Source organism: Tiliqua scincoides, chromosome 2 (genome assembly GCF_035046505.1).
Source record: "Tiliqua scincoides isolate rTilSci1 chromosome 2, rTilSci1.hap2, whole genome shotgun sequence".
In the NCBI taxonomy this organism is placed as follows: domain Eukaryota; kingdom Metazoa; phylum Chordata; class Lepidosauria; order Squamata; family Scincidae; genus Tiliqua; species Tiliqua scincoides.
Genome location: NC_089822.1, coordinates 118,492,704 through 118,513,897, shown reverse-complemented (window position 1 = coordinate 118,513,897; position 21,194 = coordinate 118,492,704). Strand labels below are relative to the sequence as shown.

General features: G+C 47.2%; 2 protein-coding genes across 2 annotated transcripts; both read right to left on the bottom strand.

Moving 5' to 3' along the window:
* Positions 1 to 1,649: 1,649 nt before the first annotated feature.
* LOC136638686 (olfactory receptor 1L4-like) lies at positions 1,650 to 9,489 on the bottom strand. Its single transcript, XM_066612719.1, has 4 exons — positions 8,588 to 9,489; positions 5,475 to 5,608; positions 4,691 to 4,952; positions 1,650 to 1,803 (listed from the first exon to the last, which is right to left on the bottom strand). The coding sequence occupies exons 1-4, from the start codon at positions 9,487 to 9,489 to the stop codon at positions 1,650 to 1,652; spliced, it is 1,452 nt and encodes a 483-aa protein (XP_066468816.1).
* Positions 9,490 to 12,745: 3,256 nt separating this feature from the next.
* Positions 12,746 to 15,703, bottom strand: LOC136638685 (olfactory receptor 1468-like). The gene is made up of 2 exons (XM_066612718.1): positions 14,783 to 15,703; positions 12,746 to 12,829 (listed from the first exon to the last, which is right to left on the bottom strand). Exons 1-2 carry the CDS (start codon positions 15,701 to 15,703, stop codon positions 12,746 to 12,748), a joined length of 1,005 nt encoding a protein of 334 aa, XP_066468815.1.
* Between the last annotated feature and the right edge of the window lie 5,491 nt (positions 15,704 to 21,194).

Here is a 21,194-nt window from a genome sequence, read left to right as displayed (position 1 = left end):
TCTGAATGCAGGCAGTGCCCAGTGCACTTTGGCAGATGCAGTCTCTCCTCTGTTATCAGAGTGGAGTGATATCTTACCTTTCTCAACCTCCCTTCAGCCATTCCATTCAGTTAGCTGATTTTCCTGTCATTTTCCTTCTTCTGATGGTCTGTTTTGGTTGTCCTGCTCTCTCTGTTCATGGGTTAGACATTTCACATATTAGCATTTCGATGTATCTATCTACTTTTAGACTTGAATTGTCATTGTGAATTCTTTTCATTTGTTTTCACTTGGGAGCTGATGGCTGAAAGCTATATACTTACTATAAATATTGGAAATGCATAAAAACACAGGTTGGGACAAGCCAGTGGTGACCTATGTTGGGTATTGCTAGCAAGTTAGTAGCCCTGTTCTGCATGGTGCTGATTCCAGAATGAGGCTCCCCTCGTCTACCTCACAGCATCTACCAGTGAGGACATAGGGCCTTTCTTCCTCTTACTCATTGTTCACCGGCATGGTCTCTTTCTATATCACTGTCCACCGCTGCTCCCCCTGCAGCACGACATTGTGTGGGAAAGGGTATATAGCAGCTAGGGTGAGTGTAGATCTAAGAGAAGAGAACTGCTGAGGTTATAAATAAGAGTCTTTGACCCTTAAGACCCAACAGGAAATGCCATGTATCCACACTCCGCAAATATTCCACATGTGGACAAAATAGTAATAACCTTAACTCTGCCCTTTCTCTTAAACTATTTTTATCCCGCTTTTCCTCCCAAACAAATGGGACACCTAAGGTGGTTCCCAACTATGAATTAAAAAACACGATCACATGTTAAAATACAAACAATAATATTTCTCAGTCAACATGAAACACCCATTCATTGGCAGGTATTGCCAAGACTTTTGTTGCGCACTTTCCCATCCTCTGATGGTTCCGAGATGCCAAGTGTTGTCCACAGGATGCAAAACAGACATAAGGGGAAGAAGATTTGGGTAGGCTTCAGGTGCATGTGACTTAGATCAGTGGTCTCTGCAGTCCCAAAGTTTTCTTCTTGCAGCCGCAGCAAAATTTCTGTACCCGTGTTCCTGGTGTTGCCAGGCTGAAGAGTAAAGGGAGCCACACACAGGAAGATGAATCTGCAGGAAAGATGATTTGCAACATGTGCCACCTGGAACAACAGCCCAGAGCTGGAATCTATGTTCATGTAGCGTGAGACCAGGGTGCTCTGATGGCACCAGTTTTTGTTCATAGCTTCCTGTCCTTGGGGCCGTGTAGCCTCCAGAGCCCAATCAAGGAGTATTGCTCAGCCAGGTTCCCTCTTGGGAAATGCTGGCAGCGGCAGAAACTCTGGGCAAGCATTTTTCTAAGACACAAACTCAGCAAATTAGCCTCTCCTTACAATGGGCCCTTATTAGAACAGTTCCTATGAATGTTACTGACTGCCATAACCAGAGTAAGGATGCCCAGCAGTGAAACATGGTTTTCTCTTGGAAGGTTTGTTTGTCCATGCTCAGAAACTAGTTTTACTACAACCTTTGGGACTGGGAAGGATGCTCTCCCCCAGCACATGTACACAGGCTGTCATCTTTGTGATAATAACAGCACTTGGGATTGCTATAGCACTTTATGAGTTTGTACTGGTAACCAGTAAGACGCCTTGACTCCCCTGTTACCTCCTTCTCTGGTGCTCTGCCTGCTGCTCCTGGTCATGGCTCGTCAGCCGGTGTTTTGCCAGGAGTGAGCTGCAGGCAAGAGGTGTCGGCAACAGCAGTAGAACAGCACTGGCGGGCAGGTGAAGAGGAACAAGGATCCGGGGCGGGAACCTGTGAGCAAAGCAGCATCAGCGGCAGACAAAGCAGCAGTGGCACTGCCACCCCAGAGGAGCACCACCAAGAGCATAGAACGCCCCCCCCAGTCCCCCTCAGCTACACAACTGCTCTTGCTTCTTTGCTACCAGGCAAGAGAGTGCTCTTTCTGCCATTTTAAACCCACGTTAGATCAAACTAAAGGTTAGATCATCCCAGGATGGCTGAAGAACTCTTTTTGTGCAATCCTGTGCAGGTTTACTCAAGATGTATGGGGCTTTCTCCCAGGTCAATGAACATGGGATTCTAGTTTTAGTGAATTAGTGCTATCACTTTTCTAAGGGCGTCTTCCCAGTGTCTGAGGCAGTGTGCCAAATGCTGTTCCCCATTGCCTGGCAGCGCTCTAGCCTCTGTTCCTCCTCCTCCCACTCCCTAGCTTCAAAAGGAACAGAGTGGAAGAGGAAGTGTGGGGGAGAGGAGTGGTGGGCTACAGTGTCTTTCGGGGGACACTCTAGCCATTACTCTCCTCTCCACCATATTTCCTCTTCTGAGCCATTCCCCTGTTCCTTTTAGAATGAGGGAGGAGGAGGAGGAGGAGGAGGAGGAGTGTTCGAAACAGACCTGCAAATGTAGACGGCTGCCCCCCACTCATCTGCTGCCTGAGGTGACTTCAGTAGCCTATGGACGGGAGATAACTGGATGGCGCCAAGCAGTGGCCTCAGTCACCACTGCAGCTTTCATAGTTTTCTTTGCACAACAAACGCACAGCCAAGGGCTCACTGCTTGCTCAGCAGCACTGATTGAGGCTTTTGGGCTGTCTCCATCCAGAACCTGCCCTCGTCTTGCATAACGTAAGAAATAGGAGAGTGCCTTTTTTGTTGTATCCTCTTAGTGGAGTGTATCCTCTATAAGGGGGTGTGGCACTTGGGATGTGGCTCTGGGGGCATCATAAAGAGCTCTTGCACTTCAAAGTGTACCACTGCACCATTGGGTATAGGATTGCAGTCTATTGCAGTTGTTCTTACACATTTAGCACCGGCACCCACTATTTAAGATGAGAATCTGTCAGGACCCACCGGAAGCAATGTCGTGACCAGAAGTGACATCATCAAGCAGGAAAATATTTGGACAATCCTAGGCTGCAATCCTACCCACACTTACTCAGGAGTAAGTCCCATATACTATATTGTTAAAAGAATATACCTAGTAGCTTGTTAAAAGTACAGATCTGTAAAATTTCCCCAATGCAATCACATACCATGGTAACACCAAGTCTAATAGATTAAAAATAAAATATTGAAATGAATGGGGAACCACCTGAAATTGACTCGCAACCCACCTAGTGGGTTCCAACCCACAGTATGAGAAACACTGGTCTAGTGTACAGTCTACATGGGAGAATTGCTGGAAGCAATACAGTACCTTCAAAAGCTAACTATTGTTGTTGCTTTGTGTTGTAGCTGCTTCTATAGAGTATTCTGGAATGCAGAGGGGTCTTCTCCCCACTAAGCTCCCATGTGCCTTTTCTCCAGAATATTATTATTATTATTATTATTATTATTATTATTATTATTATTAATTTATATCCCACCTTTATGCCCAAAGGGCACACAAGGCGACTTACAGCAATTAAAAATACAACATTAAAAAACAATAATTAAAACAATTTACAAATAATTAAAAATCTAAAAACAAACCCCGTGGATTCTCATATAAAAAAGCAAGAAAGCCAGCCAGGCTGTCAACAATTAAAAGCTTTTTGAAATAAAAAGGTCTTCAGTCCACGCCGAAATGTTAGCAAAGAGGGAGCAGTTCTCAATTCTAAGGGGAGGGAATTCCAAAGTTCGGGGGCCACCACCGAGAAGGCCCTCTTCCTGGCCGCCACCCCTCTCACATCTCTTAGTGGCGGCACAGTCAAAAGGGCCCCCCCAGATGATCTAAGAGCACGGGCAGGATTGTAGGGAAGAAGGCGGTCCCTCAAATACCCCGGACCCGAGCCGTAAAGGGCTTTAAAAGTCAAAACTAGCACCTTGAATTGGGCCCGGAACAGAACCAGCAGCCAGTGTAGCCGCCGAAGCAACGGCTCGACAGAGTCAAACCGACGTGCTCCAGCCACCACACAAGCAGCCATGTTCTGTACTAATTGTAATTTCTGGACTGTCTTCAAAGGCAGCTCCATGTAGAGCGCATTGGCTGCCGGTTCTGTTCCGGGCCCAATTCAAGGTGCTAGTTTTGACTTTTTAAGCCCTTTACGGCTCGGGTCCGGGGTATTTGAGGGACCGCCTCCTTCCTTACAATCCTGCCCGGGCTCATAGATGTCACTAGGGCATGGGTTACTGTGGCCAGGTCCGCGCAGCTCAGGTACAGTCGCAGCTGGCGAATCAGCCGAAGCTGAGCAAAGGCTCCCCTGGCCACTGCCACCACCTGGGACTCCAGGTGCAGCTGTGGATCCAGGAGAACCCCCAAGCTGCAGACCTGCTCCTTCAGAGGGAGTGCAACCTCATTCAGAGCAGGACGATAGTCCAGCACCCGAGCTGTGGATTTCCGAATCAAGAGCACCTCTGTCTTATCCGGATTTAATTTCAGCTTGTTCGCCCACATCCAGCCCCTAACCGCCTCCAGACAGCAATCCAGGACCCCAACCGCCTCCTCAGAATCAGGGGGAAAGGAGAGATAAAGCTGGGTGTCATCAGCATACTGATGGCAACCCACTCCAAACCCCCGAATGACCTCTCCCAGCGGCTTCATGTAGATGTTAAAAAGCATGGGGGATAAGATGGAACCCTGCGGCACCCCAAACCTAAGAGGTCGGGGTGCCGAACAGGCATCCCCCAGCACCACCTTATGGGATCTGTCAGCCAGGAAGGAGCGGAACCACTTCAAAACAGTGCCTTCAAGCCCCAACCCGGCCAGCCGACCCAGAGGGACACCATGGTTGATGGCATCAAAGGCCGCCGAGAGCTCCAGCAGGACTAACAGGGACGCACTCCCCCTGTCCATTCCCTGGTGAAGGTCATCCACCAAGGCGATCAAGGCAGTCTCCAACCCGAACTCCGGCCTGAAGTCAGATTGGAATGGGTCCAGATAATCCGTTTCCTCCAGTACCCTCTGAAGCTGGGACGCCACCAATCGCTCAATCACCTTGCCCAGGAACGGAATATTCGAGACTGGCCGAAAGTTGTTTAAATTAGTGGGATCCAGGGAGGTCTTCTTCAAGAGGGGGCGAACCCCCTCTCTCAGAGATGAATTCACCACCCTCCCTGTCCACCCAGCCAGCCCTTCCTGGGCAGCCCTAATTAGTCATGCTGGGCACGGGTCAAGCGGGCAAGCAGCAGGTCTCACACTCCAGAGAATCCTGTCCACATCCTCAGGCTCTACAAGCTGAAAAGAATCCCAAATAGCAGGATAGACAGGTTCCCCGGGGACATCACTAGATATGCCCACAGCAGCGTCCAAGTCATGCCGAATCTGATCGACCTTCTCTGCAAAGTGTTTTGCGAACTCGTCACAGTGAGCCTCCGTGTGCTCCTCCCCACCAGCAGGGGGGGCCAGATGTAAAAGGCTACGGACCACACAAAAGAGCTCAGCTGGACGGTTCTCTGCAGGTGCAATGGTAGCAGAGAGGTGCGCCCTCTTAGCTGCCACCACCGCCTTAGAATACGCTCTCAACTGGGCCCTAGCCCGTGTACGGTCAGTCTTTTGCCACTGATGCTCTAGATGTCTGCCCTGCTGCTTCATCCTCCGCAGCCCCTCAGAAAACCAAGGAGCCGCTCTGACTCTGCGACTGGGCAGAGGACGCTCGGGAGTGATCTCATCCAGGGCCCTGGCCATCTCCGTATTCCAGAGATCGACCAGAGCGCCAGGTGGGTCTCCAGCTCTGGCAGCAGGAAAATCCCCCAGAGCCCTCAGGAATCCATTTGGATCCATCAGCCTCCGAGAGCGGATCATAAAATGTGATCCCCCGCCATTGCGGAGGTGAGAGGCCGCAACAAGCCTAAATCCCACCAGAAAGTGATCTGTCCATGACAAAGGAGTGATCTTAATGTCCTCCACCTCCAGATCACCATCAGCCTGCCCAGCAGTAAACACCAGGTCCAGCGTATGTCCCGCATCATGCGTTGGGGCAGATAGTCTTTGAGACAGATCCATGGAGACCATGAAATTCTGAGTTGCAGCTGTTCCCAGGGCCTCGGCATGGACATTAAAGTCCCCCAACACCAATAGGTGGGGGGACTCCAGCACCACGCTCGAGACCAACTCCGTCAGCTCAGGCAGGGAGTCTGTTGGGCAGCAAGGCGGGCGGTACAGCAACAGAATCCCTGTTCTGTCTCGCCCCTCCAAAACAACACGAAGACACTCAAACTCAGTGGACTGCTGAACAGGGTTTCTGGTAAGACGGAAAGAATCCCAGTAGACCATTGCAACCCCGCCTCCCCGCCCCTGTAGCCTTGGCTGCTGCAGTACCCGGAAACCCGGTGGACAAATCTGGGAAAGACTAACCCCCCCCCCCAGCTCACCCAACCAGGTCTCCGTGATACATAACAGGTCGGCCTTCTCTTCCAGGATTAAATCCTGGATTAAATAGATCTTATTATCCACCGACCTGGCATTCAGAAGCAGCAGTTTCAGACTCAGGGGGCTGTTGCCAGGCATGCCAAGGGTCAGAGGGATGAGAAGAGGGCCAGAAAGAGGGACAGTCTGTCTACGACTGACCCTCCTTCTCCTGTAACATCCAGGCCAACCCCCACCACCATACCTTCCGTAGCCCGTAACTCTAGTGATGGTGGCCTCCCTCCCCTCCCCTGAGCTCCCCCGTGGTGTCAGGCACATAATTCCGGCGGGACTGACCTACAAACCAACAACAGCCACACAAATACAAAACTAAAACACACACACTCACACACACTCACAACAACCACCTTACAGTTAAGAAAGAAAAAAACAAGAGATGTTTCACATGTCTCCCATCTCGTGTCTGGAATGCCTATCTGGACTCCGTTGAACCAGTTTCCAGAAATGTAAACCAAGCAAGTAGGGCCATGTCTCTTTTGACTTCTGCATGGCATGCCTAGAGTAGTAATGGGCAGGGTATGAGAAATGATGAGAACTGATTAAAACATTTTGAAGAACACAAAACCCATGGAACAAATTTCTACATAGTAGTTCTACATAGATCATCATTATATGTACAATATGACATTTGTCCAAGAGATTAACTGAAATTGGCCTTGCTCCACAATCCGCATGGATTCTATAAGCTTCCTCAAGAACAGTGGTTCCCAACTTTTAGGAGCTCAGGACCACTAAGGCAAAATATGGAGATGTTGAGGACCACATGCAACCCACCACTACCGCCCATTAAAAGCATAATTAAATTCATAACATGTAGAGAAAATTATTTAAGAATTAATGGTTGTGCTTGCATTTGCTTCTCTAGCTGTGAGATTCTTGGATTTATACTGCTGCTCAAAACTATGTGCATGTCGTCATTAGTGTCCAACCAATTCCAAGCCGCCGACTCTCCCCTCTGTCATTAGTCTGTGGAACTCCTTGTCACAGGATGTGGTGATGGTGTCTGGCTTAGATGCCTTTAAAAGGGGATTGGAGAAATGTCTGGAGGAAAAATCCTTCACAGGTTACAAGCTGTGATGAGCATGTGCAACCTCCTGATTTCAACGTAGGCTACCTCAGAATGCCAGGTGCAAGGGAGAGCACCAGGATGCAGGTCTCTTCTTTGCTCCTGGAGGCATCTGGTAGGCCTTGCTGCACCAGCCCTTCCCAAGCCTCCAAGTACCTCACAGCCTCAAAAACAACCAAGCAGGACGCTGACCCAGCTGGAAGCCGGACGCTGACCAAGAGGGCTACGTGACCCAGACCTACAGGAAGAGAGGACTGCCAGGACCCTGCTGGAGGAGACACACTGCTGGAGAGGAGGAACTCTACTGCAGAATACTGGACTGTGTTTTGGAGACCGGATTGGACTTGGACTGGAGGCTTCAGATGTTACCCCCGGAGTTAAGTGGAGTTTTGGGGAGGGAAAGCCTCTGGACAAGAGGACTTGCAGGGAGTGTCTGTGTTTGTAGCAATAAATTCTTGCTATTTGCTATAGATAAGGAGGTCTGTGTTCATTCCATTGCACACTGCAGCTGTTGTTCCTGGAAAAGGAGGGTGTTAATTAGCCAAAAAGCGGGCATTAAAAGGGAGTTGGGATATTTGGCAGAACAAGCACCAGGATGCAGGTCTCTTCTTTGCTCCTGGAGGCATCTGGTAGGCCTTGCTGCACCAGCCCTTCCCAAGCTTCCAAGTACCTCACAGCCTCCAAAACAACCTCAGCTGCGCCTGCTGTTAGTTAAAAGTCAGCATGCACCCAAACCATGCATGGAGGAGAAGCCTACCTCCTTACCCTTCTGGAATGGAAGACAAGTGGGCCAATCAGATGCAGAGCAGTGAGAAGGTGAAAGGAGGGGTGAAAGGGAAGCCACCAGAAGCACTGTCAGCTCTGATTGGTGGCCGGGGCTGCAGAGGTATTTTTTTTCCCTTCCTGGGATGCATTGAGAGTCCCCCCACCCCCCACTTTCTTCTGGAGACCTCACAGACCACCTGGCAGGGTCATGCGAACCAACTGTGGTCCCTGGACCACAGGTTGGGAACCCATGCTCAAGAAGGATCAAATGTCACATGGCATTCTGGAATGTTCTCAAACTGCTGCGCTTCACTGAGTTTCTAAAAATGTCAGGAAATTAGAGGAAATGTCAGGACTCCTTATCTTTTCAGTTCAATCCCTAGACGCTTTCTCAGAGACTGCTGAATCTCCCTGTTCCTAAGGCTGTAGATGAAAGGGTTGAGCATGGGGGTCACAGCTGTGTAGGCCACAGACATTACTCGGACCTTCGTGCCAGAGTAGGTGGAGGAGGGACGGACATATATAGCTATTACAGTCCCAAAGAACAAAACCACTGTGGTGAGGTGGGCACCACAGGTGGAAAAGGCCTTATACTTCCCAGCCATTGAAGGGATCTTGAGAACCTTGGAGACAATGAGGATGTAGGAGAGAAGAGTAACTGTGAAAGGCCCCACCATGGTCACCGTCCCCTCGGTGAGGGTTGTCATCTGAATGGCAGAGGTGTCTGAGCAGGAGAGCTTGATTAAGGGATGGAGATCACAGAAGTAATGGGGGATCACTCGGGAGGCGCAGAAGGAGAGACAAGACATCATCAGGGTATAGAGAAGGGAATGAAGAAAGCCCAGGAGCCAACAGCCAACTGCCAACAGCAAACAGTGTTTCTGATTCATTAAAGTGGCGTAACGTAGTGGCTGGCAGATGGCTGCATATCGGTCATACGCCATGGATGCCAGGAGAAAACTTTCAGTGTTTCCAAAGCCCAAGAAGAAAAACATCTGTGCCAAGCATCCACTATAGGTTATGCTTTTGGTACCGGTCAGGAGGTTCTGCAGCATCTTTGGGATGACAGAAGAGGAAAACCCCACATCAGCCAAGGAGAGATTACTGAGGAAAAAATACATGGGGGAGGAGAAGAGGCGGACATCATGGCAGATGAGCAGGACAATCAGCAAGTTGCCCAGTAGAATCAGCAGGTACATGAAGAGGAAGATGGGGACAAGGAGACGCTTGTGTCCTGGCTGGTCCAAGAGACCCTGTAGGATGAATCCATCAGAGTAAGTTGCGTTGCCCTGATGAACCATAGCTGGGAAGGAGAGAAGACACCTCAGGTGGTTGTATATTCTGATTGTGTCTATGACAGTAAGGAGGCTAAGGCTCAACCAGATATGGAAAAATCCATGTGGAAATTAGCATTTCCCATGGATATAGTGCACCTTTGGATACAAAACCCACAGAGTTGCTGAATCCATAAGTTTCCGCCCCCTCCTACAGAACAAGCCAAACACCATTTCCACTTCTTAACCCATCAATCTGGGGTCAACCACATGAGTTCTGAACACCTGGTTGGAAACTGATGTGGCTGTCCTCCCTGGCTCTCAGAAGGTATTCTGGCAGCATAAAAATATCACTTTTGGTTTCCCTGAGAAATCAGAAGTACTTTTTCATCCCTCCAAAGGCAATACAAGGACTTCTGAGTGTTGGGGAGGCCATACATGGCCTTTCTGGCCCTCTGAAGGCCTCCTGATGGGAGGCAGCAGGTGTGACCAGTAGGGGACACCCCACAGGCATGTCCTCCAGTGTCACTTAATCCCATGGTACCCCCCCCCCAGGTATGCCACTGTCATATACTGATATTTTCTAAGTGCTCCAGCTACACCATGCTGGCTTGCTAACTGGGGCCTTGTTTGAATGGAGCTGACACGTGAACACCAATTGTGGCAAGCAGCCAGGATGGTGGAATGGTTCTGGAGTTGGACCTAGACCTGGAAGTTGGACTTAGTAGAGATCCAAATTCAAATCTCTGTTCAGCCATGAAGCTTCCTGGGTGACCTATGTCTCAGCTTCACCTACCTCTCAAAATTGTTGTGAGGACCAAAGGAGGAAAGGAACCCTGTACACCACCCTAATCTCCTTGGAGGAAGGGCAGTATAAAAATGTGAAAAATAAATTAATTCCCCATCATATCTTGTTTGGCCATTAGAGTGTTATGTAAGCTTGCTCTGAGTTATAGTCAATAGTCAATAAAACTTGCTCTGAGTTTTCCGAAAGGATATAGTTTTCCAAAAGAATATAGTAAAGATATAGTAAAGGCTAGGGAAGACATATTCCCGTGCATGGGGGGTATGAAGTTAATGAAGGGCTCTTGAAATGATTTTTTAAAAAGTTCATTAAAAATTGTGATACTTACTTCATTAGAAGACACAGGGTTGCATAACCAGAAGTTCACATTTCCTGAGGTTATACTTTCTTCAAAGAATGGAGATCAATCACTAAGTAGAAACAAATCAGCAACAGAAGAAGAAAAAACAAACAGAAAGCTAATACTCCGATCTGAATTCTGCCACTAACCATAAATATTGATGCCAGAATTACAGGGGCCAAAGAGGCAATGCAGCCAAGTAGGGGCTTCCAAAGTGAATGGAGAAATTTTACTCACTCCAACCACACTATCCCTGTGCCCATTTACTCAAAAGTAAACCCCACTGTGTTCAGTGAGGCTTCTGCCCCACATGGAATCACAATGTGGATTCAACCAGTTGAGTTGGTGGTGGGCAAAAACATGCCTACTTGCAGGGAGGACAATCTGATTCTGCAAACCTGTGCCTATTTCAGTGGGTTGGAAGGTTGTCTCGAGAGGTGGCATCAGTTGCAATTGTCTCACATGAGACTTGTTAACTGCAGCACTTTTCCTAACTTGTGATGTCTCCTTCCCTAGGTGAACCCCTGGCAGTTGTGTGATTTGGCAGAGAGAACATAAGAACAGCCCCACTGGATCAGGCCATAGGCCCATCTAGTCCAGCTTCCTGTATCTCACAGTGGCCCACCAAATGCCCCGGAGAGCACACCTGATAACAAGAGACCTCATCCTGGTGTCCTCCCTTGCATCTGGCATTCTGACATAGCCCATTTCTAAAATCAGGAAGTTGCACATACACATCATGGCTTGTAACCCGTAATGGATTTTTCCTCCAGAAACATGCCCAATCCCCTTTTAAAGGCGTCCAGGCTAGACGCCATCACCACATCCTGTGGCAAGGAGTTCCACAGACCGACCACACGCTGAGTAAAGAAATACTTTCTTTTGTCTGTCCGAACTCTCCCAACACTCAATTTTAGTGGATGTCCCCTGGTTCTAGTGTCATGTGAGAGTGTAAAGAACATCTCTCTATCCACTCTGTCCATCCCCTGCATAATTTTGTATGTCTCAATCATGTCCCCCTGAGGCGCCTCTTTTCTAGGCTGAAGAGGTCCAAACGCTGTAGCCTTTCCTCATAAGGAAGGTGCCCCAGCCCCGTAATCATCTTAGTCGCTCTCTTTTGCACCTTAATGGCATGACGATTAAGTACAAGTGATTCTTCGGCAGTTGAGGGTGAAGTTCAGAAAAAGATGTGTATGCAGCAGGGATGCAGCCCTGCCTTTGTGTACCTTGTGTACACAAGGTGGCCTGGTGCAGAACAGGGTATAATGGGGTTCTATTCAAGAACACAACCATCCTTTCCAAGGTGCCTGTGACTGTGGCCATTGCTGGAGCAGACCATTCATTTGTAGTGGTTATGTGTAGGTGACCACCTGAGTCTCTTCCTGGTGATTGAGAGATAAATCACATTTCATTTTCCTGCATGCTGCAGATAGGACAAAATAAGCGGCAGGCAGCAGTTGCATAGCTAAGATGGGGCTGAGGGGTACATGGTCCCGAGTACCATGCCTTGAGGGGAAGTCCTGCACACACACCCGTTGCCAGCACTCAGAGCAATTAAATGGCCAAGGCAGGACTAAGCTGGATCAATTCCTTCACACACGTTGACAAAAGCCTACGAACATAATGATTTATTAAAGGAGTATGGTTACAAGTATATGAGAGGCATTTAGTTACTTAAGAGAATAATACAATACACATATAATGCTAAAACAATATCACTAAACTCTCATAGGGTGCAATCCTAACCCCGTCTGTCAGTGCTTTCCAGCACTGACATAAGGGCTATGCAGCTCTAAAGTAAGGGAACAAACATTCCCTTACTTTGAGGAGGCCTCTGTGAGTGACACCCAACTGCAGGATGCAGCACATGTCCCATTGGCACCACTATGCCAGTGCTGGAAAGCACTGACATAAGGGGTTAAGATTGCGCCCATACGTTCTTATCCCTAATGCTTACTTGGACCACCCAACTCCTGAGCAGTAGTATACCAAGTGCAGGGTCAGAGGGCAGTTTGCCCACAGGTGCCCACAGTAAGGAGTTGCCAGCGTGCCTGGGTAGGCCTGGCACGCTTGGTAGGTCTCCAAGTGCTGGGTAGGCCTGGCCTCCTCTGTGAGGAATCTCAAACTGGAGGACTGTTTTACCCGATATTTGAATGCTGGGTAGACCTGGCCTCCCCTGTAGCAGAAACAAGGCCTACCTGCTGTTTCCAATTCCAAGTAGACTTGGCCCCTGCAAGGGGGGGGGGGGTATCTCAAGTCTTTGGCCAAGTCTATCTATGGTTTAGCAGCCAAAGCACGGCAATGGAAACAGTATGCCCCAGGTACCAGTGCTACTGTACACCACTGTCACCGCTCCTGAGTGTATGCAAAGGATAACTCTTCCACCTGTTGTACCAAAAGTGATACATATAATGATCCATGATGGAATGATCAGGAAGCCACAACTAACAAATGACAAACTGTCAGCCCCCTCCTATCCCAGTAACAGGCTTATAGACTTTAAAGGTGATTTCTGACCAACCAGGGGCTCGGACAAACTGAAGCTTCTAGAAGGTGATCTCATAGGCTGATGCAATACCATGCAATCAAGTTCAGCCCTTGCAACTGGAGAATCACGGCTGCACCTTGTTATTCTTAATTGGAGAGCTTGGTGGCAATGTGAGGTCCGCCTTATCTCAGCTGTTATTGAGAAGGCCGATAAGGTGCTTCATGCTGTCTCAAAACCACACAGCTTTCACACAGCAGCTCAAAATGGTTCCTGGCCTACAAAATGGAATCCGGCCTAGTATCTATTCTACCCTGTTCATCACAATACCATTTTTTTTTTACATTCTGTATGTGCAACAGAAAAAGATATGGGGGGGGGGGATACATGTATACATGAGAGGAGCTAGGAGAGAAGGAGTCTCAGGTACCAGAAAGTTCCCTCTATCACTTTTTGATTTAGCCCTAAGGAAAATCCACAATAGAGCAAAGGTCTACTGCCTAAATGCAGGCACTTCCACTATTAAACCAAACTAATTGCTGGTCAATTTCCAGTGCAAGGTTTTAATCCACCATAAAGGTGCAAATAGATACACCAGCATAGAGAATCATGGTACGTGGAAGCTCAGGCTGCCTGGGACGCCACTCTAGCAGTGCAACCCTAGGCATGTCTATTCAGAAGTAAGTCCAATTATGTTCAATGGGGTTAACTCCCAGGAAAGTGTGTATAGGCTTGCAGCCTAGTTTTCCTTATCTCTGTGCAGTGCAAGTCCATCCATCACATTCTGGGTCCTAGTCCGTCCATCACATTCACAGCAACACAGCACCCCATCAGGTGACTAACCAGGACAACCAGAGACAGGGTGTCTATAACCATTATATAGAAGAGGGAATTTGGGCAGGTGCAGCTTAAAAAACCCTTCCATGCTGAGCTGTACTTGCCCACATTTCCTGTTCTATATAATGGTTAAAAGTATAGGCCCCCTGGCCTTCATGGGATCTGGTCACCCTACTAACAACCCAATCCCACGGACAACTGGGCTGCCAGGCAGACTGCATTACAACAGTGGAAGTTACTTCTGCTATCATAAAACGGCCACCGATGGTGTGCACAGTGCTCCATCAGCAACCACTCTCTAAGCACTGCCACAAGAGGCAGCAGTGCCACAGCTCTGCTGCTGGACCCCACCATGGCCACTAGACCTGGTAAGTCTGCAGTGGGGATGGGAGGTGGGCATGGAAGAGGAGGACTGGGGGGTGAAACTCAGTGGGGGGGATGAAGCAGGGGCAGGGAAGAGACAGGAGTGGTGGATCTGGTGGCAATGGCGCATGCTGGATCCTATCTCCTCCTTTTCAAAACTCCCTGCCCTATTGCCCTTCAAAAATGGGGGTATATGTCCAAGAAGACTCATAGGCAGTTCCAGGGATTACCAGAAGGTAAGTATAAATGTCTAATACTTACCCTTCATTTGCCTCGTCACTCACACCCCTCTACTGGATGCTGTACATGCCTTTTTGGCATGGCTGAATTGGTGCAGCTGGTGGGGGATAGGATTGGGCCCTAAGGATGAAATACTATATATACACTTCCCTGCAAATAAGCCCCATTAAACACATTGGGACTTACCTCAGAGTAAACATGCATAGAATTGTGCTGTAACTTCTTTCCAGGTCCTCTAAAAACCCCTTACTCTGCCAAGAAGTCTCCTCAGAGATCCCTTCATCTCATTATTTCTCAGACTATAGACAAAGGGGTTCAGCATAGGGGTGACCACAGTGTACATGAGAGAAGATACAGTGTTTTGTAGCTTTGAGTTACTAGAGGTAGGTTGCAAATAGACCAAGCAGAGGGTGCCATAGAACAGGACAACCACTGCCAAGTGGGAGCCACAAGTAGAGAAGGCCTTGCGTTTACCAGTGGAGGACGGGATGTTCATTATGGTGAGGAAGATGCACGCATAAGAGACCACAATGAACATAAACGGTCCCACAATATCTAGCATGCCTTCTGTCAGGGCAATCATTTTAATGACAGTGGTGTCTGAGCAAGAGAGTCCAATCAGTGGGTAGAATTCACAGAAAAAATGGGGGATCTCGTGGGATGCACAAAAAGAGTGACGGGAGAGCATCAGTGTATACAGCATGGACTGGAAAGTAGCCAGGAGCCAGCACCCAAAGACCATCAGGAGGCAGCACTTGTGGTTCATTAAGGCAGGGTAGTGCAGTGGGCGGCATATGGCTAAGTAGCGGTCAAAGGCCATGGCAGCAAGCAGAAAGTTGTCGCTGTTGCCAAATGTGAGGAAAAAATACATCTGAGACAAGCAACCTCCAAAAGATATGGTCTTCTTCTGGGAAAGCAGGTTCTGCAGCATCACAGGGACAGTGGAGGAAGCAAAGCCCACATCAGCCAGAGAGAGGCAGCTGAGGAAGAAATACATGGGGGTGTGGAGTCGGGCATCACAGCAGATCAGTAAGACAATAAGCAGATTGCCCAGTACTATCAGCAAATACATGGAGAGGAGGATGGAGAAGATGATACCCTCATGCTCTGCCTGGCTGAAGAGCCCCTGCAGGAGGAACTCAGAGATAATGGTTTGGTTCTTTTGCTCCATGGTACACCTAGGATTGAAAATATATATATATATATATGTTACGTGGTTCCAACGATTTTATAGGCACTAGCCAAAAGGTGCCTTCAGCATCCAAACTGAAACCTCAATCTCCCTTCTGGTAAGAAGAGTGGGGTTTCCCCAGATCTAGCTTGAGGGATGCTAAAAACCTGCAAAATCAATCTGATCAAAGACGACACAAAAAGGTGCTTGTGTCTTGTGAGGGACAAGGGTGCTGTAATGCTACTCTTAGTACTTCAAAAATGTTACAACTATACTGTGCATAGGCTGTTCTGTTCCTGCTCTTCCTGCTTTATCCCAGTTTTGTGAGAACATCAATACAATGAGTTGACAAGCGGAACAAAAAAAAAATTTCCCAGAATCTTAAACAGAAACAGAACATTAAGTTACTCAGCAATATGTCAGTGATAGGATTCATCAAAATCAGGTTGGCTACTGCATATGCTCTAACTGTCCCCATTTATCAAGGACAGTCTACTTCCTGTTACCTCTCCTGGCAAAGGCTGCAAACCTATACACACTTTCCTGGGACTAAGCCCATCTGAACACAGTGGGACTCACTTCTGAGTAGACATGCATAAGAGTGTGCTGTAAGTCATGTCATCATGTGAGTAAATCATTTGGCCCCTGTTTTTGCCCTTTGGTGGTGTTTGACTACCATGTTGTTAGTGCAAGTTGCTAAAGTTGTCATTCGAGAGTTGAGCTCCCTCTCCAGGGTAATGTGAAGAAGAGGTGGCTTGGGTCCAAATGCATTCACCCTTGAGCAGGATACTTCTTCCACTCATGGAAGGGCTGTTTCTGACACAGTGGAAGAACATGGCATGAGTGAAGTACACAACAGTTCTCCATGTGCACAAAATATTATCTTAGTCTAGCTATGCTGGTTATTTCTGTATACAATAAATCCATTTGTTAGTTTTGTCCCATCTTCCTCCCATCATGCAGTGCAGGGTGTTGTGCATGAGGTCCCCAAGTGGTCACCTATCCATCCATCTACTGACCAAAACTAGTCTTTCCCAAATTCAATAGAGTAGTTGCATCACATGTCTGCACAATTCTTCCCAGTAAATCTACCAAGAATCTGTTCTATAAAGTGCTCCTTTCAAAGGGGCATGCTACTTTCCCAACAATGTGTGTGAGACTCACCAGAAACATCAACTCCTGTCCTGGATTTATCAAGCTCCACTTCTGAAATGATGAGAAACATCCAGAAAAGGTAGGTGAGTTGCCAACTCCACATCTGGCTTGGAAGAGACAGAACTGTACTAGAATGAACCAGAGATTCTAGTTCTCTGAGTATCTTCAGTTCTTCAGCAAGCTACAGAGAACTGGACAGAAAGTAAGAATGGGGGGGGGGATGATTCTACTGTTGAAAGAGCTAATGAGGTCTCCAAAATGGGATGAGGTGGATCATTCCTCATTCGAGTCTTTTCAAAAGAAATTTGCTCACAGCAGCAGGTATGACAACAGAGCCAGTTTCAGACTGACTGGGAATTTCCTGTGAAGCCAATTGTTGATACCTAGGGCAACATAAGCTCCACTATCTCCATGGATAGCCAAGAACATCTCAGCTTGCCCTGTTAAGTACTGTGCAAGGTAAACTCCTTCCCTTTTTTGAAAAAACACCATCAGAGCTTTGGGGGGGGGCATCTGACTGGCTGATTCCAGAAACTAACAATTGGACTCAGTGAACATCATGGAGGTTCTCAAGCCTGCAAAGAAGGGGATCTGGTCTTTAAAGAAGGCTTCCGTGTGTCACCAAACCAGGATGCAACCTCTGGGGGACAGTGGAAGGAGAAAGGATCCATGGGGAGCTCATTAATCCAACCTATGCATGGAAACACTTTAGAAGCTGGTCATCTGTGGAAGTATATTTACCCCTGCCCTGCTGGGAGGCTGAAGTACAGGAATCATTGAGGCATTATTATCTGGCTCCCAGGCGTCTTGTTGCCTGAGCATGTCACTCAACAACAGCATGTCACCTTTCAGACTGAAGCCTGCCCCCTCCCAGCAAGGAGGAGGATACTGTACTGCACTACCATGATCACAGGATCCATGACCATACTGGTACAGTACCTGTTCCCACCATTAGATGGGTGTATTTTGCTTTTTTTCATAAGTAATTACCCTACTCTATTGGCAATTATTGGGCTGAGGGCAGCATGATTGACAGTGTCTTAAAAAAAAGAAAAAACCAACAGAATGTTGAGTCAGACATCTTGCTAGGACATCTCATTGGGTCCATTGGTGCTGCAAGTCTATGACCTGAGATGGCCGAAAGCTTATTTTGGAGTACACACCTTGAGTTTCTTATTCTTTCATTCATATATTGGCAATTATTGGCCTGGGGACAGCACATGTGGCAATAACATTTTTGATTTTCTCTGTAAACCACTTTGAGAACTTTTTCTGCTGAAAAGCAGCATATAAATATTCTTAGTAATAATATTAAAAAATATCTTGTGCAATACAACTCTGGCTGGACATAATACTAGGACATCTTGCAGGTGATAGTGCCTCAGAAGTTGGATTATATTATTTGAGTGGCTCAAGGTTTATTCTGAAAAGTGACTATCCTCCCCCAATTCCTTATTTCCTGTATGTTGCCTGAGGGCATCTCGTGTTTAGGATGGACACAGTGCTTGTAGATCTCAGACAGTCTTTCAAACATTGAGATGTATGATATGGAGTAGCCTTAAAGCTTTTGGCATCATCATCATCATCATCATCATCATCATCATCATCATCATAATATATTATATAATATATTATATAATATATTATATATAATTATAATATATAATATATATTATATATATTATATTATATAATATATATATAATATAATAATAATAATATATAATAATAATATATATATTAATAATATAATAATAATTTTATATACCACCTTTCTTGGTTGTCAGATTTCTCCTCAGACTTTATTCAAGGCAGTTTACATAGGCAGGCTGTTTAAATCCCCATAGGGATTTTTACAATTGAAAGAAGGTTCTGTCTTTCAAGAACCACAACATTCAGATGTTTCTTTCTGATCTTGTTTCACATTCTGGCCTCCATCCTCCCATGCTCAGAGCAGATGGAATAACTCGGCTCAGCTTGTCAGCTGCTTCAAGGTCGCACGGTGCCGGTGGCCTCGAACTGGCGACCTGTGGATGTTAACTTCAGGCAAATGGAGGCTCTACCCTCTAGACCAGACCTCCTGCCCTATCTAAAATATACATCCATTCCTTATCTAAGCTCATGCAGCTGTGTGTCAAACAATAGTTCAGTTCCTGGCATAGAACCCTATAGAAAAGTCAGAACTGATTATGGTCAGAGTGGTATCAGATTGGTCAGCTTGGGCACCACCTGTAGGGCCCCAGCATAAAAGCCACACATGGCTTGGCCAACCCCTAATATTGGTAACACCTGATGCACCTTCAGGGGACAGGTGGAGGGTGCCATGGGGACACAAGAGCAGAACCTAGCCCTAGGGTTCTTGGAAATCTGCTGCTGGGACTGATTAGGTGACCACTTGCACTGAAAAGTACAATAGGTAAACTGCACCATTTGAGCACAGAAGGCGGGACAGCACCACCTTTGAACATGGCAACTATTCCTCTTGGTGACTTGTATCTCAGTATGATACTAACAGATGCTTGTTGTCTAGTCCAGTGTTTCCAGGGTCAAACAATCCAATGCAGACATTTCCATTGTTGTGGTGACAAAAGAACATGGAATTTACAATTCTCTCCAAGCATATTATATGACAGTGGTTCCCAAACTGTGGGTTGGGACCCACTGGTGGGTCACAAAAGGGTGATGGAAAGATCAGATAACTAATTTCCTTAAGCCCTGAGGCTATTCAAAAATCAGATACTGTAGCTGCTAATTACCCTGCAAAGAGCTCATCTCCTGCAGTTTGCAAGCAGGTGTAAATGTAGGGAGATAAATGTTTGAGAGTCTTTTTTCTGATTCTTATTACTTTGAATACATAAAATATTTCTTTTTAGATCTCCTTTCTTAAAGTCTGGTAAGCCTAGCAGGGCCTAGGAGAGGGGGGTAAAGGGGGTAATTTGTACCTGGGCTCAGGGTCAGAAAGGGGGCCCAGGAGTCAAAGGAGGGGGCCCAGAAAGTTCCTGGGATCTGGCATTTTCCAATCTCACCCAAGCTCACTGCCTATGCATGATGCTGGGGGCACAACCTTGGGCATTCAGTGGCAACCGCTGCTGCAAGCCATACACACTGGGCCCAGAAATGCATCCATGACCCTCCTTTAACACATTGTCAAATCAGGGAGTAAACTGGCCTGCTATAGTAGCTCTTTGGCTTGTGGATCTGGTAACCATGAAGGAGTGTAAGGCTACAGAGTGAGCCTAAATACATTGATGCTAATTTTGAGCAATGATTTTCTAAATTTCAAAGACTTTAAAGAGACTTAGGAGTGTGTTTGGTTTTCCATATTACTTTATTTAGATGCCAATGCTGCATGGTGGGGTAGACCTGGGCTCCACATCCAGAAGCCTGGTAGACCTGGGCTTCAAAGACTATTCTTGCTGTCAGCACCCTCCTTCTGCCCTATTTAGCTGCCCATTCTGCCTTCCCCTGTTGCCCCCTCCCCCTTTGGGAAGGGGCCCAAAAGAAACTTTTGTACCCCCTGATAAAATTCCACTCATTGGCCCTGGTTCCAAGAGTATCATTTTTAAAAGTGGGTCCTGGTGCTAAAAAGTTTGGGAACCTCTGTTATATAAACATAGCTGGACTTCCACAAGACAAGGCCATTAATCTTATGCCATTTGGACTGCTGAGTCCCACAAGCAAAGAACAAGCCCCTGCATTTCAGGGACTCAAAGGAAGGTGACTCCAGGGGCAAGCCAAATATGGGAACCATTTCACTTGTTACATTTTTGATGTACACACTGAAGAGGTTGTACATGCACAAAATAAATGTAAGGTATGAATGCAACAAAGACATGAAGGTACACTTGTCAAGAAGCCATCAGCATATGAAGCTTCCTTCCACGGAGTCAGATCATTGGTTCATCCAGCTAAATATTGTCCACACCAGTATTTCACAACCAGTGGTACAGGTACCACCAGTGGTACTTGAGGTGCTGCCTAGGGTTATTTGCGGGACCCCTGAACATCTGCCACCCAGCAGCAAGACCAGGGAAGTGACATAACAGCAGTAAGAGGCTCCAAAACATGCTTTTCCATGCTCGAAAAAGCCCTCCCGTCTATCCTGAGCCTCTTACTGATGTTTGTCGCATCACTTCTGGCCTCCCAACCCAGAAGTAATTAGCAATGATGTCATCGCCAATTACTTCCTGTGGTACTTTGAATAGGTGGACCATGTGTTCAGCAGAGGACAAAAGTTGAGAAACACTGGTCTACACTAACTCTTGGTGCTTTCAGACAGGGGTGTTTGCTCTTCTTCCTAGAGCTGCCAGGAACAAACTTAGGAACATCTACACAA

What these genes read in the sequence shown, in the direction of transcription:
- LOC136638685 (XM_066612718.1), bottom strand. Translation starts at nt 15,703, where the DNA reads ATGGAGCAAAAGAACCAAACCATTATCTCTGAGTTCCTCCTGCAGGGG. An exon ending in TGAGGAGACTTCTTGGCAGA is followed by an intron (nt 12,830 to 14,782) that starts GTAAGGGGTTTT and finishes GCAGGGGCCAAG; the next exon opens with TCTACTTGGAATTGGAAACA.
- LOC136638686 (XM_066612719.1), bottom strand. Translation starts at nt 9,489, where the DNA reads ATGGTTCATCAGGGCAACGCAACTTACTCTGATGGATTCATCCTACAG. An exon ending in AGGAACAGGGAGATTCAGCA is followed by an intron (nt 5,609 to 8,587) that starts GTCTCTGAGAAA and finishes GGAGATGGCCAG; the next exon opens with GGCCCTGGATGAGATCACTC. An exon ending in TCAGTGGCAAAAGACTGACC is followed by an intron (nt 4,953 to 5,474) that starts GTACACGGGCTA and finishes ACTTTCGGCCAG; the next exon opens with TCTCGAATATTCCGTTCCTG.